The 15,281-nt window shown below is 49.4% G+C and overlaps 1 protein-coding gene across 15 annotated transcripts in view; it reads left to right on the top strand.

Moving 5' to 3' along the window:
* Nucleotides 1-7,731: 7,731 nt before the first annotated feature.
* IGSF9B (immunoglobulin superfamily member 9B) overlaps nucleotides 7,732-15,281 on the top strand; it is a 58,422-nt gene continuing 50,872 nt past the window's right edge. For all 15 annotated transcript variants that reach the window (XR_003043058.1, XR_001517840.2, XR_003043055.1 and 12 more), the window contains exon 1: nucleotides 7,732-8,025. Coding sequence is in view for 7 of the 15 variants with exons in the window: in XM_025039607.1 (XP_024895375.1) it covers nucleotides 7,962-8,025 (64 nt within the window). In the remaining 8 variants the exon portion in view is untranslated. The remainder of the gene's footprint in view (nucleotides 8,026-15,281) is intronic.

Raw genomic sequence — 15,281 nt, 5'->3', positions numbered from 1 at the left:
CTCTCTTGCAGTGCCTTACCTGGCCTCTGACCACAGAACCCTCTGTCCCTAGGCTTCCCTGGTAGCTGTGAACACCCTCTAGTCCATGGGATTTTCCAAGCTGGTTTCCTAGAAAGGGAGGAGAAGGGGGCTTAGCTTCTAAGCCCTCAGAAGTCAGGGCTCTGGTGAATTCTTCTCCCTCCCCCAGTAGTTTCCATCACTATTTATATATTTCTCCCATTCTACCCCAAGAATACATGCTTCTCAAGCACACATACCAGAATCTCCCATATAGGTGGGCCTTTCTGGGTTGAGCAGTCCTGTGTTCTGATGATTCTGTACTATCCGATGTTGTTCCCTAGTTTCTAGCCACCTAGAGACAGATGTTGGGCTGCAAGCAAGGTTAGAAGTTCAGCAGAACTTCTTTTAATTTGAACCAGTGCAGTAGCAGCTGCATCTCATGGGGGATATAGAGGCCAGACTGCTTTTCTCACTGGGCTTCTGGTATGCCTTCTGTGCACAGTACCTCTTGAATACTTACTATAGACTGGCCACTGTGCTAATCTCTTTGCTCACTCTATTCTTCTAAACAATCCTATGGGCTATTAATTGTAAGTTCTGTGAAGGTAGAAACCATGTCTGCATTCCTCAGCCTGCACCTAGTAAAGTGCATGGCTCGCTATATGTACTCAATATATATTTGTGAATGCCAGTTGCTGATTAAATGGCTGGACATTTATGAAATTCCCAGTGGAGCTTACGGAAGTTACACAACTTGCTTAAGGATACGGTGTTGGTAAGGTAAGGCAGGGATGTGACTCTGAGTCCAGTAATCACTCCTTTATACCATATTTATCTGTGTCCAAGTGCCATGGAAACTTGTTGCTGTGGTACCCTCTGTCATGGATGTTTCTTACAAGAATCAGTCTGGTTCTGTTTCTAGGCTCTCCATACCATTCCGAAAAACAACAAGAGGCAGAACAGAGAGGAAGAGAAGGACAAAAAAATTGAGAAATGAGGTCTCATAATAGAGAGAGCAGTGAAATAAGGATGGGGACAGGGACAAAGGGGCAGGGGATGAGGGTAGGGGAGTGGCTAACAGGGAGAGTCAGAGAGGAGGCAGCAGCGGGTAATGGATACCGGAGAAGGAGAGGGCAGGGCCGACGTTTCCATTTGACGTCTGGCTCCTTTCTGGTCCTCTCTTCTTGCAACAGCTCCTCTGTTCCTGTTTCCTGCACCTGGTAGAGTGATGCTCATGCCAAGGCTCTGGGAAGCGAGGGGTGGGGGGCGATCGAATAAAGATTCATTTGGCATATTCTAGCACTCATGCACAAGGCCCTTTTGTGTGAGGGTTGAGAACTAAGTGTGGAGGGTCCAAGAATGAGAGGTCTTGGGTCGAATGCGTGCCAGAAATAGACCCCCCTGAAGCCCTCCAGCTGTGGCTCCAGAGCTTATTCTCCTCCCCCACCCACAGCCTATCCATCTGTGGGTCCAAAACAGAAGCACAACTCTTTCTCACACCATCGTCTGAGCCTTTTGTCACTCCCTGTCCCCCACCTCTTTGCTTATTGGTTTTATTTGAGCCAAGAGAGATGTTTTCTCCTCAGCTTTTTTAAAGGCCCAGACCTGTTTCTCACCTCCTCCCTCCTTACCTCTCTAATTAACCCACAAACACTTGAGTTACTCCTATTTGCCAACTCTTCCTTCTTATCTTTCCTAGTTGACCTATTCACTCATTTTCCCTGTACACAGTCTCTGCTCTAAACATGGAAGCCTTTTCCTTGTGCATGGACCTGCCAACCATGCCACCTATTCCACTTCAGTAATTCCCCATAAATCTCTACTCAACACCCACTACCTGGTGGCACCAGGGCTACTAGATAGCAGTAAATTAGATAGACTAGCTTTTTGCCCTTAGGTGGCTATAGGCCAGCAGTTTCCCTTGACTGCAGTACCTTGTATTCATTCAGCCTTTTCCTTTCCTTTATTTAAGATTTATTGCATATCCCATTTCTTTCACTCAGCTCTTACCTATCTCTACTATCTTTACCTTCTTGAGGTTCTATGGCAATTCATGCCTGTGTCACAATCTCTCTCTAGGTTCCATGTATGACAGAGTTTATTTAGTGTTGTGCAAATGGTTAGCCTTACTTTTCCGGCTAGATGCTAAGCTTCTGAATGATAGAGGTTGTGGTTTGTCACTTTTCTATCCTTCTCAATAGCTAGCACAGTTCTGACGGCATATTGGTGTTCTGTGGCTACTTGTTAATTGGAGAATTCCTTCTTCTGGTGCTTCTTGAGCCTAGGTCCATGATCTTTCCATTTACTGATTTCTAGCATGACTTGTTCTTTGGCTGATTCCCTGTACCTGCTTGATCCTCTTCACATCAACCTTTTGCCAATTTCAGTGATGACAGTGGCTCTGGTCCATGACTTTATGTGCTTCTGCAGAAGCTTCTGTACTATACTAGAATTCCTGGCCATTCAAGAATCTTTAAACTCTTGGATAAGGCCAGATTCACTTTCTCTCCTACATAATGTAACAGGGACAGAGAACTGGACTATTACTTGAGACTGTTGGAGAGTCTGTGACAGAGAAATAGCACATAAGAACCTTTAGATTTCTCTCCCTTGCAGACCTTTATTCCTATTACCTTATACCGTCCCTTCTATAGATGGAGAAAGCATAATTCAAACAAAAGAATGACCCAGGCCCCCAGCCTGCTAGGGCCAGAGCTCAGATGATTCAGCAGAGCCCTGACTCCTAGCTATCTATTAGACTCCTAAATGCCAGAGTGTGTAAGTGGGGGCCACTGCTGCCCACCTCTTCCAGCAACTTGCTGGGGAGCCTTTAGCCCTGAGCAGGTGAGGGTACACTCATGTGGGCCCGAGTTGTCTGGGAGCCCAGCAAATCACATTTTCTATGATTCAGCCAGAGGTGTAGTTTGCTGAAGACCGATGGCAGCATATACCTGTGGGGCACTTCACAAGGAGGGCTGTCATTAGGGCTCCTAAAATTCTGTCGGAAATTTGGTGCAAAGTAGAGAACCTATTTTCTACATTCTTAGATAAAGCCACAAAAACATAAAACACATCTTCTTTGAGATTGTTCAGAGATGGCCTGGAAAGCCAAGAAGAAAGAGTAATGGGGTTGATACGGCTAAGAGAGCTGTCTATCTGGTTTTCAGATAAGCCCATCCTAAACTACGAATGTACTTTCTTCCTTGAGCAAGAACTTGTTCTCCTTTTAGTCAGACAAGAAATGAATACAGTTTGGCTAAAATTCCAGGAACTAGTTTCTTTATCAATTAATTTCTATGTAAAATGATACAAACACATCTATAAGAACTCCAACTTAAGGCTCAGTGTGAGAGAATTCTGCTCTGTAGATGCATGGGCAAGATGTGGGAGAGTATCATCTCCTACCCTCTCATGGTGTGGGTTATCTACCATATGCGTATGATGGTTAGTGTACAGTTAAGCAATGTTAAGTTGCCCCTTTGTAATGAATGGGTCTTGATAGACCCTCTTTCCATGCTTGGGGACTCATCTGGATGAGATATCATAAAATGATCCTATGGTGTTGGAACAGGTGTCCTAAGCCTGCAAGAACTGGAGTTGTCTCTGGAGCAGTCACTACCACTCAACCAAAGATGTAGCCTTTAGGGGAACTGCAACCAAGTAAGGGAACACCGGATATTCTGGAAAATTTGAATCATAATGAAGTTTGAGTTTTAATAAGAAAAAGTCTTCGAGAATTTATTTTTGGAGAGGGCCAAATGGACTCTTAGGAAAGCTACTCAAGTCCAGAAAAACAACTTATAACCAGAGACCACCTGCCCAAGAGACAAACAGGGATCTGGAAGAGAAAGAAGCCAAACAAAGTACCTGCAAAGTTCTGTGAGCATTTTAAGCCTAGATGGAAAATTCTTATGATGAGGAAGTTTGAGAATCCTGCAAAGCTTTTCTCCATTTTTCCTGTATCAGATCTTAAGATTAGATATTTATATTTCAGAAAACCATTTTTTTTTTAATTTTCTTATTTCCTTGCAAATTCTTTTAAAACATGCTTTGGTGTATGAATAAAAAACAAAGTAAAAGGATTTACTTTGCAAATGGGTGAGAATTTTATAAGGGTCAAGCTTACATTCCAGTGTTCCTGGGACTGGTGGCAGCAGCTTGTTTAAAGTGAGAAAACTCTAAGACCTAAATACTGTTTGCAAACCCTTTCTTTCTAGGGATTTCTGCTAGAGTTCATTTTTGTCTAAATTTTAAAGTCTGTTTTCACAGCAGACTGTATCACTTTCAAATGGCTGCAATATAACCTCCCATACCACGATCTCGTCATACAATGGGATGTGGACTTGGCTCCTATTGAGAGGTAGGGATTTATATTCTCTGCCTGGGAATTGGAACAGGGCTTTGACTTTGGCGGAAGTGATACATTGCATCTTCAAAAGCTAGGACATAAAGGATAATACACCTTCCACCTGGTTCTTCTGGAATTCCAGCTCTTAGAACCCAGCCTCCATGCTGTGAGGAAGCCTAAGCAGCCTGTGGAGAATCCCATATGGAGAAGGACTATAGTTCTTTGCCTACAGCCCTGGCTAACAGCCAAAATCTACTTGCTAGCCATGTCGGTGAGCCATCTTGAAAGTGTGACTTCCATCCCCTAGTTGGTCAGATGTCGTATGAAGTAAAGAGCAGTCCCCACCAAGCTCTGACCAAATTGCATATTTGTGAGCAAACAAATGACCCTCGTTGTTTTAAGTGACTAAATTTTGGGATTTTTTTTTTTTTATATGGCAAGATAACTGATATAGTTTCTGAATTCTATAAACACTCAAGGTGCTCTTTGGTGTTCATTTTAGGTAAATTGTTTTGATTTAGAGATGCCTCTTTTCCTCACAAGCAGCTGTCCTAACAACTATCTTAACTTAGATTCTACAAAGAGTTCTGGAACCTCTGAGGAGGGTAAAAGGTGATACATGAGAGAACCATTTTTTTTGAGTCCTACTTGCTCAGTGGATATGAGGAGGGAGTAAGGATGGTTTCCTCTTTCCTTAGACTTAAGGCTTTGTCAGCCACCTTTATCACTTATCCTCCAGTTGGGAAGGTGGCTAGATGTGGTTTTTCATGGAGTAACTGGTAAGACTAGCGTTTCATATTTCTAAAATGTAAAAGGGATAACATATGCTGCCATACCTGATGCACATACACTGCATTTATTAGTGACATCAATGACTAAACAGGTACACCTATGAGCTGCTCATGGAGTAGTTCATGTTATTCTCTCATGTCCCTCTTGGACAGTTGGGATCCATGCTCACTTTCAATCCTCTAATGGAGATGTCCATACCAAGAAGGGTCTGCCATCCTTCCTGGGTCCAGAGATTAGCCTTATGCTAAGAGGGAAAGACTTAGTTGGTCTTATTCCTCACTGTGACCTGATATAGTATGTCCCTCTTGAGCTGATATGAATCCAAACTGAGACATATCTGATGATGGTGCTAACTTCTTCTTTGTATCTAAAATTTCTGCCTTCACTCCTTTGTTCCACTCCATTTCCAATAGATTTATTCAGATGAAATCGAGTATCCTTTTTAGATAGTTCCTTTGAAGCCCTTCCCAACCTAACTCATACTCTTAAGCTCTTTATGTGTTTCCCTGCCTTCCCCTGACAGTTTTAATTCCCTAGCAGAAACTACCACACCAAGTAGGACAAAGTAGACAGCCAAGCAAACACAATCAAGATGATGGTGAGAGTGGCTCTATTCTTTCTTTTACCTTGCAGGCCACTGGAAGAATGTTTCTCTGAGAACAGATGGTTCTCACTCCTCTGCCTTTTTTGTACCTAAAAAGGGCTAGAAACTGGGGCTAGGCCTTAATAATTCGGCATTTCTCTCTAGGCCAGTTAGCTGCCTAGAGGTTTTGAAAGGAGAAGAATCCTGCTATCACCAGTTCTGCAAATGGGTCTCAATAGGATTTATAGCTCTAGGACCTTGGGAAAGCATGCATATGGGTGTGTATGTGTATATATATTGAGGGTGGACTTGTCTTTCTTGGGTATGCTACTTGAAATTAGTCTATCAGTGGAGGCCTAGATCTTCCAACTCACTCACTTCATATCCCTAAGAAAGGCATCTTAGCAGAAAAAGAGAACCAGTGGCTCGGTGAGAGATGCCTCCAGAGTTATGCATCTTGAGTGTGTTTGTATGACTGGAGTGGTATGGTAGAGTAGGAGATTATTCATGGGTTCTGGTTCTTTAGATTACATCCAGTGCTAAAACTTTACCAATATATTTGCTGCTCTGCTTTCCATCTTTCCAGCTTTCCATCTCCTGGCTGGCAGTGAGTTAAGAAGGTTCAGGTTTCAGGGAAGGCTGTTCTTCCAGTGTTCAATGTATGTTATTTGTGCGAATGTGTATGTTCCCAGAAGCAATTCTCCTTATTGTTCTGTTGGGAGCTTCATGTCCTGGAGCCAGTGCTTTGTGGCCAAGAAGTACTTTGAGAGGGTGAAATTCCTAAGCTCTCCTTCACTATCCCTCTGTCTCCCTTCCTTGGCCCAAATCCCATCCTAGGAAGCTCTGCCACTCTCATCACTGCTCTCACTCCTGAAAGAACAGACGTCTTCATCGCAGCCTCAGAACGTTGGTGTGAGGTGATTGTTTATACTAGATGTTTCCATGACACTCATTTATTTCTTCTGCAAATACAACCATACTGGGAGAGGGGATGAAGAGAGGTTAGAGAGATTGGGAAGTATAAAGTCCTTCTCATTTGTTCATCTGTCTTCTCCCATAGGAATAAGAAGCCCATCTTCCCCTTTCCCTGTGTCCCTCTGTCTCAGACTCCTAAAATGCTCCCCAAATCCACCTTAGATTTATGTTGCTGAGATGGAGTTTAGGATCCCAATTAGGTGGGGAGAGGAGGAATCTTGAACATGAGGAGGCAGCCTTTTATAGGAGAAAGAAAAAACTTTTATTGCTCAAAGTTGAGATTTAGTAATGATGAGGAACATTGACCTGCTCTGGGGGTGGCAATGTGAGTACGTATGTTCCAGAGGGGGTCTGTGACACTCCTGCAGTTGAGCTAATGACTCATTCTAAATCTGAGCGACTTTCAGGGGTCGTTTTAGTCATTACCCTGCCTTCAGGCTGGATGGAGCTTAACATCACATTTGGGTAGGAGGGAGTGCGTTCTAGAGGGAAACGTGTACGTGTGTGGAAGGGAGTGGGGGTGGGGGAGTTTGTGCATGACCTCTTTGAACAGATTTCCGGCGAAGGACGTTCCCGAGCTTTCCCAGGCTGCGCGTTCCTGGGTTTCCCCATTACTGAATCAGCATCGTCCTCCCGGGAATTGCTTTTAGCTGGATGGAAACCGGATGTTGGATTCCCTGGATGGGCGGGGGAGACGTCCCCTAAGAAATGTCAGGGGTAATTGAGACTCCCAGGGTCCCGTTATCAAGCAGAGAAGCTACCATTTCCTTTACCAGAAACTTGCCATGCAGTGTGAGCAGTAAAGAGAACAGAGCAGAGCCGCTACAACGCCTTCTCTCTGGCAATGCGCATGATTCTGCGGCTCTGTGCTCGCCACACTTCAACGCACCTTGAAATAGACTCGCCTCCGCGCCATGACGGACGGACTTCTGAGCCAATAGACCTTGAGGCTTGTGGGCGGTGACCAATGGGCGGGGGAAAGGGGCGGTCCCGGAGGCCTGGCCCGGCTAGGCTTCACCGTGGTGCTGGCTGCGCTCTGCCTGGGCTGGTAGTGCAGGTGCCGCTGCGCTGGGGCCGGGGAGGCTGCGCGCCGAGCCGAGCGGAGCCGCGGAGGGATGGGGAGCGGGCCGCCAGGGCTGCAGGAGCACTGGCGCGGGGCGTAGGCGGGCACGAGCAGGCGTGAGCAGGCGCTCGGGCGAGAAGTGTGCGGCGCAGAAGCACTTTGTGATAGGATGAGGCTCCTGGCTGGCGCGCGGTAGTACTATGATTTGGTATGTGGCCACTTTGATAGCAAGTGTGATCAGCACCCGAGGTCTTGCGGCTCAAGGTGAGTTGAAGTGCAGTGTCCCTGCTCTGCCCCTGCAGGCGCTCTCATTCCTTTCCTCTCCGCCTCTGGCTCCCAGGCCCCGCCGAGCGCTGCGCCTTTTCGCGGGCGAGGCTTGGGCTCGGGTCAGGCGCGCTCCGGGGCACAGCCTGGGAGGGCTGGGAGCAGCGGGCTGAAGGGTCAGGCGGGAATGGGCCCCAGCCCACCGGCTGCCGGGTACTCGGGAAAAGAACCCTTGCAATAGGAGACGACTTTGCCCATCTTCGGCCATAGGGCTTCACACCGGTTTTCCGAGTCCCTTGCCTTAGCCAGAGCAGCCGCCTCCTCCAGCACTGGGGAGTCGGTGGCTTTCCTTAACTCTGGCTGCCGGGGAGTTTGCGGGTGTTCGGGCAGGCTGCAGCACGCTCGCGCCCCGCGCAGCGCCACCGCTCTGCAGACCGGCCCTTGCCGGGAGGCGCGACCCAAAGCCTTGGGATTCTCGGCACCCACGGCTAAGGGACAGGATTCTCCACCCTGCGGGCGCCCACCGCTCCAGCTCGCGCCCCTCCTGACCACACGTCTTGGCAGCCGGAGGTCGGATTCTCCTCGCAGAGCTGGGGGCGCACAGAGCCCCGAGAGAGTAAAAGAGCTGGTTAAGCGCGAGGTCCCTCGGCGGGCTCTGAGAAGTGTCCAGTTTTGCTTAGCCCTGCCAGGCGCCCGCGTCTGAGCCGCACCTGGTCCCTGTCAGGTAAAAGTTCCCTGGGAGCGCACCTCAGCCGGGCCAACCCGACGCAGTCCTCCCAGGCTGCAAGGCTGAGGTGCCTAGGTGCAAGGGCAGTGGGGGAGGGTGTCCCCACTGCTGCATCTTGGAGCGGAGAGAGGTTTTTTTCTCCTTCCCTTTTCTCCCGTCTGAGCTGTGGAAGAGGCTAAAAGGAAGCCAACGAAGCTAGTTGGGTGATGCGCGCGTGAACGCGCGGGCTTTTGCTCTGGAGACGGGCAAAACGACCTACAAACCTCTGGGTGGCACCCCGAGCTCTCGGCCCATGTATGGAAGTAGGAGAGGAGCTCGAGGGTGCCAGGACTCTGAGCTCACGGTTCTCAGCGGACAGACACGACCCAGCTGCGGGCAAGTTCACAAGCCCGGATGAGATGGCTGCGAGAGAGGAACGGTGGATGGGTGGAAGTCAGCAGGGGGGACCCGCCGGGAAGAGAACCCACTCCTAGCTGCGCTAGGGCAGAAGGGGTAGGCAGGAGGGCAGAAGGGATAGGCAGGAGGCGCCTTTTACAGGGTCCTCTCACCACCTTGTCTAGGGATGTGTAAGAGGGAGGAGTGAAGTGATTTGAGAAAGTTTCTGCAATGAAATGTCTCCCATGCGATTATTTGGCGGGGAGTGGGGGATGGGGTGAGGGGGGTGGGCAGGGGGTGGTCTGAAAACAGAACCAGAGCAGGGTTAAGGTAAGGGTGATTTTGTTAAATGGTATGTTGTTGACCTGGATAGTTTTAAAACTCTCCATTTGTCGGGTGGGAAAACTGAGGCTAGGGAGACTGCAAGAGTTTATGGAATGGGGATGGGTGTGAGGCGGGTCAAGTTGTGCCTGAGAATCTGTCTCTAGCCTCAATCTTCTTTCTCCTATTTCCTTGTAGTCTTCCAATGCCCTCGTCCTCCACCCCTCTGTTTCTTGGTATGTTCCTGCTATGGGACTGTCACTGAAAGCACAGAAGGATGTGCTGGGATCTTTGAATAAAAAAGAGACACTGAAGGGAGGTTCTGAAATAGCCTCCAAAGCTGACAAGTCAGGGTGAGGGGAATAGATTTTTTTCAAGTTTAAGGACAGAATAAAGGAAAATGAGTCTATATTGCAGCAACATATAGAATGGCCAGACAGAAGGAACGATCTCCCAATGTTGAATGCTGTTGAGCATGAAGGTTATGCCTTCTTTCTGTATGTGGAGAGGTCCTTCTGTCCGGGATAGCTTGACATGCACCCCAGCCTGCCACTCCTTATTAGTCTTGGGGTCTTTTTAGCCTAAAGAGGCTCTATGTGTGGTGGTTAAAGACTTAGGACCAGAGTCAAATGACCTGGATTCAAATCCTGGCTCTGCCACTTGCTGGTCCTGTGACCTTGGACAAGTTGCTCTCTAAATGTCACTTGACTCAATGGAAAATGGAGTTAACAGGATGAGCTTGTAGGGTTTTTTTTCTTTGTGAACATTAGCACTATAAAGAAATGAGTGGCTACCTGTTATATAGTAAGTACTCAATAAATGTCAACATTTATTATTATTATTAATGATTTCATTATCGTTGAGGTTCCAGGCCCCTTCTCGATTTCTTCTCATTGGCCATTCAGGACATTGGGGCTTGGTTATGACTTAGGGGGAAGTTCAGAAGGCTGCTTCTATCAGGAACCAAGTACCCTTTCATGGGCTGACCTTGTCTGGGGAGAACCTTTTATCCATTTCAGCCTAGGTTGATGTGTGGAGGGGATGCAGGTCTCCAGGCTGCTTGGAAAGCTTTGAAAAATCTGCAAAACTGGAATTTTGTCAGTGGCCAGAGGCTTGAGGGACGGACATGGGGAGCCCAGGAGGCTAGCAGGTCATAGCTTCATAGCCTCTGCAGGGAGAGAAAGGAGACCTGTGTGGCAGGCGCCTGCTCGAGCGAGAAATACCAACAGTGTTCAACTGCTGGCTCTGTGTGAGAGCTCAGCTGTTCTCTGACTGGCAGAGGTGACTTCCGGGGAGATTCCTGAGTGGGAGGGACTTCAAGATGCCATTCTTAGGGTTTGCCTGAAGCAGGGGCTGCTCTAGCAGAGGGGTGCAAGGGTACAATGGGCCCCTTAGGCATTGTTGGGCATGGACAGAGGTAAGGATATGCTCTTTCCTCCTTTTGACTTCAATTGTGTGTCTGAAGGGACTTGAGATCACTGGAGAGGTTGGGGAGGGTATGGAAAAGAGAGAAACTAGAGAGATATCTGGAACCTGGAAAATGGTGACTGGAGTCTCAGCGTCCCAGACATTTGCTGAGCAAGCTCAAGGGAGGACCCTAGGTCATGCTTGACTGACTCTGGGCCTTGATTCCCAAGGCTGCCTCCTTCTGTCTACCACAGATTCTGTGGTTGGGTTATCCATGTCTACAGAATCCCCAAATAAAGTGGATTTCTGACTCAGATTTCTTTGGTAGCTGGACTAGTGTCCTCTACTCTCTCCCTGGCCTTGCCCCTACGTTCTTTCCTTTGGTAATAAAAATGGGAGGGAGATTTAGACCTCAAGGCTTCTAGCAAGACCTCATGGACATCCTATCAGCTAAGAAGGACTTGGCTCAGGAAGTGGCCAAGTGGTGTATATGTGTGCATGCATGTGTGTGTCCCTAGCACACACACACACACTAGAGGCAGGGGTGTGTCTGGCAGCTGTACCTTGGGGAGAAGCTGAGGAGGGGATGTGTTGGAAGGGGCATGGTGGAGGGCTGTGAGAAGAATCAGCTTTCAGCTGCTGGCCTGAGGCCCAACATGTGCTAGACTTGGAGTTGTCAGGTCCCAGAGCTGGGTGGTTTCATGTTTATGGCTCTGAGACAGAAAGCCGGTATCTGGTTATCCAAGAAGCAGAGGCTGCCTAGCTGGAGAGATGCTGAAACCCAGCATCTCTGCCCTCCCTCTTTCCTGGCACTGCTCTCTCCCCATGCCTGTGTTTTCTCTCTCCTCTCTGCCCGCCCAGCCAGGGTGTGGCTCCCAGAACTGGGCCTACTGCTCTCTCTTCTCCCTTGGCCTTTTCTTTCTCTGGCTTTCTGCGTGCCTTGCCCAGGAAGTAAGGGCTGGGAGATAAACCCTAAAGGGGGCTAGGCTTGAGATTTACCGCATTTCTCCATGAACTTCTCTCTCCCTGCCACATCCTGTGGTTTTTTTTCAGTCTGCAGCTCAGGGTCTCAGGAGAGTGGTTCTCTTCTGTCTGCTCCCTAGGACGGGTTAAGCAGCTTATATGAAGAGTGGATCTGAATTGTGAAAAGAACTGTAATTGGTGAAAGTGGTCTGGAGATGTGTGCATGTCTGCATGTGTGTGTACTGTGCACATGTACGTGTGTCTGTATGTGTGTGCACATAGCTGTGTGTGCATGTGTGTTTGTATTCACCTGTGTGTATATCTGTACATGTGTGGAATGCAGCAGGACAGGGCAGTCCATCTACAGGCATGAGATGGGGTCACTCCCTTCTTAAGTGCTGTGGGTAGGAGTGAGACTAGACTCAGAGCAGATGTCTTGCTTTTCGTATCCTCTGGCTCTGCACCTGAGTCTAGGCAGCCCAGAAGTTTTCAAAGTCGGAGGCTCAGCTCAGTTGTCTGAGGTCCCTGAGAGAAGCTTAAGTGGACAAACCCAGGCAGAGCTCCTGGAGAGGCTGACAGGGGGTCTGTCTTCCAGTGACTCTGGCACCCATTGCCCATTATCCAGCACACCCCAGAGCAGAGATGGGCTGGGTCCCTGGGAAGATGGGAAAGGGTGCTGGGTTGGAGAGGCAGCTTACATAGCCCGGACCCTCAAGGGCACTGCCCACGGGTGCCAGTCCAGTCGGCCTCAGGCAGCTGACCTATTTTTCTTAGGAATCTCCTGCGTTTCTGTTCCCTCTTGCGTGAATAAGCAGCAGACTGGTGAGCAGAGACAGGGCCTCCATTAGGGTTTGGAGAACAATTCCATGTAGGCCAGGGCTTTGACAGAGGTCCTAGCCAGTCTGACTGTTCTGACAAGAGGGCTGAAATAGTTTCCTCTAGACCTGTCCTTCTGTCCCCCTTCCCTCCCTCCTTATCGCAGGCACCCACCAACATGGTCTGTGGCAGACGGCTTGCATACAGGCTCGTCTTCACAAATTGTATGAGGTGAGCTACTGTCCCCATTTTCTGGCTTCAGTGTAGGAAACGCTGACGCTTCACTGTGAGTAAATATGAGACTTTGATTTCCCACTTACTTATCATGTCTACCTGGCCCCTTACTCAAGGAGTGTTGCCCATAGCAGGCAGAGCTCATGGTGCCCTCACCTGTCCAGGCCTGCCTACTGGCTCCAGAGCACATGTGTACATTTGGTTACACATGAGTAGGTGCAGGCCTCTTCCCAGGTGTTGGGGAGGGCTTGAGATGGGGTGTGGCTTTGCCTTTCTGCTGAGGAGCCATTAAAGGAACAGAGCTGAGGTTGAATTACTGACTGCTTCCTGTCAGGGGCTCTCGGGGAAAGGGCTCTTGGAAAGACAATCTAGCCGAAAGCATATTAAGGCTGCTAATAGCATTGCTTCCTCACGAGCTGCTTCTGGAACCCAGCTGAGAGGGATAGGGAGGAGAGGTACCCACAGGAGGAAGGAGGCCTGCTGTTCCTGCCCCTCCTCTCCAGTGCCTTTCTGTTCAGAAGATGGGAAAGTTTCCTGGCTAGGCCAGTCTGGGCTTACCTGACCTTTGACTTCCGACTCTGAGAGGTTTGAAGGGGAATGGGGGCTGGAAGGGCTGTGAGGTCACCAATGGGGAGGCCATGGGAGGTGAGGACTTCTCTGAGGATCTGCCAGGCTGGGTGTGGGAGTCCTTGCTGGAGGCAGAATGATGTCCAGATGACCTCTGGCCCTCTTGCCTTCTGGAAAGGAGAACAAGGACATGATCTGAGGTTCTGGACTCAGACGTCTTCTCCATCTCATGCTTTTAGTGTTCTAAGCTTTGTGTTTTGGACAGCAGGGAGTCTCTCCTCTGGCTTCCTCATGCCATCCTCTGGGTGTGTGCCTCCGTGGGAGCCTGAGTTGCCGACTCCCTGGAATCTCCTGGAGCCTCCTGGCTTGTCAGGGAGGAGCGATTAGGGGACTATCGGGGGCTGTGCCTTTTTTGGACTCAGCAGAGATTATTTTTAGGTTGGCAGATGGAGGTGGCGGTGGCTGTCGCTGGTATTATTAGACAACAGGCCTGTAGTTTGGGAGTCTGGTGCCCAGAGGAGGAGAGAGAGGAGGAGGAAGAGGAGGTTCCAGTAAAGACCCATACTCACAAGCCGTGATGGCTGGTGCTCACTCATGGTTTTTCCTTACCACAGCTGCCACTAGACCTAGCCAGAGCCTCCTGAGTCTCAGGCACAGTGAGGCTTAGCCCAGAGCCCATGAGAGTCGGCTGACTGACTGCCTTTGAAATGCCTGCTCTGTCATCCTTCTCTGGTCCTGGGCTGCAGGAGTCTTGCTATCAGAACCTGTGCAGTGCATGTGGTAGGGAGGGGTGCAGTGGGGGACAGGTCTTGGTGTCCAGCCTGTGGTTGGCAGGATGGCATGAATGAGGGCAGGCAAAGAGAAAATGCAAGCTCTCCCACTTGCTGACTGAATGACCTGAGTGACCTGGCTGAGCCAGGTAGCCTTCCGGTTTGCTCATTCGTGAAATGGAGATGGTGGTACTTCTGTCAGGTCGGCATTGTGAGCATTAAATGAACTCCATGTCACATGCCCAGCACAGAGCCTGGCATATGGTAGGTATATAGAGGAAGCTAGATTTTCTGCCAGTTGAAGCTCTCCCTGCATGGGCTCCTGTACCTTCGCTGGTATTGAGAGTGTCTCCCGTTTTCAGCTGCCCTTTCTCCCACAGCCCTGCCCTGATGGAAGAGCTCTAGGTTATGAGCGTCAGGCATGGGCCATGCCAGGCCCTGGATACCTCATGGTTCTGTGCTCACAGAGGATCCGAAGGCAGCCCTGAACTTGGCTCCCTGCTGGGTGCCACCTGGCCCAGAGAACAGTAGATTTGTACCCTGTAGGCTTTCCAAAGGTCAGCCAGACTGCAGGGGCCACCTCCTCCTCCTTTGCCCTCCTGTTCTCCCTTCCCTACTGGGGTAAAACAGCTCCAAAGTGTGCTGGCAGAGCCCAAAGCTGCAGATTTGCTAGGCTCAGGATACTGCTGTGTCCTGCCATCTCTAGAACGGGTATGTGAAATCCAGGATACCTCACAGCCTCCTACTGTCCTCACCCCTGCAGAAGCCAGCTTCCCTATGAGGTTGCAGCCTCCTCCCTTTGGGCTGCTCAGTCTTCTGTGATAGGGCAGGGGATCTGGGGGTCTATTTTTCTTGCAGCTCCTTTCCATCTCAGGTCACATCCATCCTTCTCTTCCCCTCCTCCCTCTTTCTCTTACCCCTTCCTTCCTGCTCCCTTCAGAACCAGTGGGCAGTTGCTCCAGCCAGCTCTGCTAGAGAGAATTCTGCCTGCTCCCTGAAGGAACAGCCTCAGCTCTGTCCCTCTCCTGGTTCTTGGTCCTTTGAAGGCCTGTGTCTATATTGCAGTGACTGAGTCC

This window comes from Pteropus alecto, unplaced genomic scaffold (genome assembly GCF_000325575.1).
Source record: "Pteropus alecto unplaced genomic scaffold, ASM32557v1 scaffold210, whole genome shotgun sequence".
NCBI lineage: Eukaryota > Metazoa > Chordata > Mammalia > Chiroptera > Pteropodidae > Pteropus > Pteropus alecto.
This window is presented reverse-complemented; position numbering and strand designations above follow the sequence as displayed.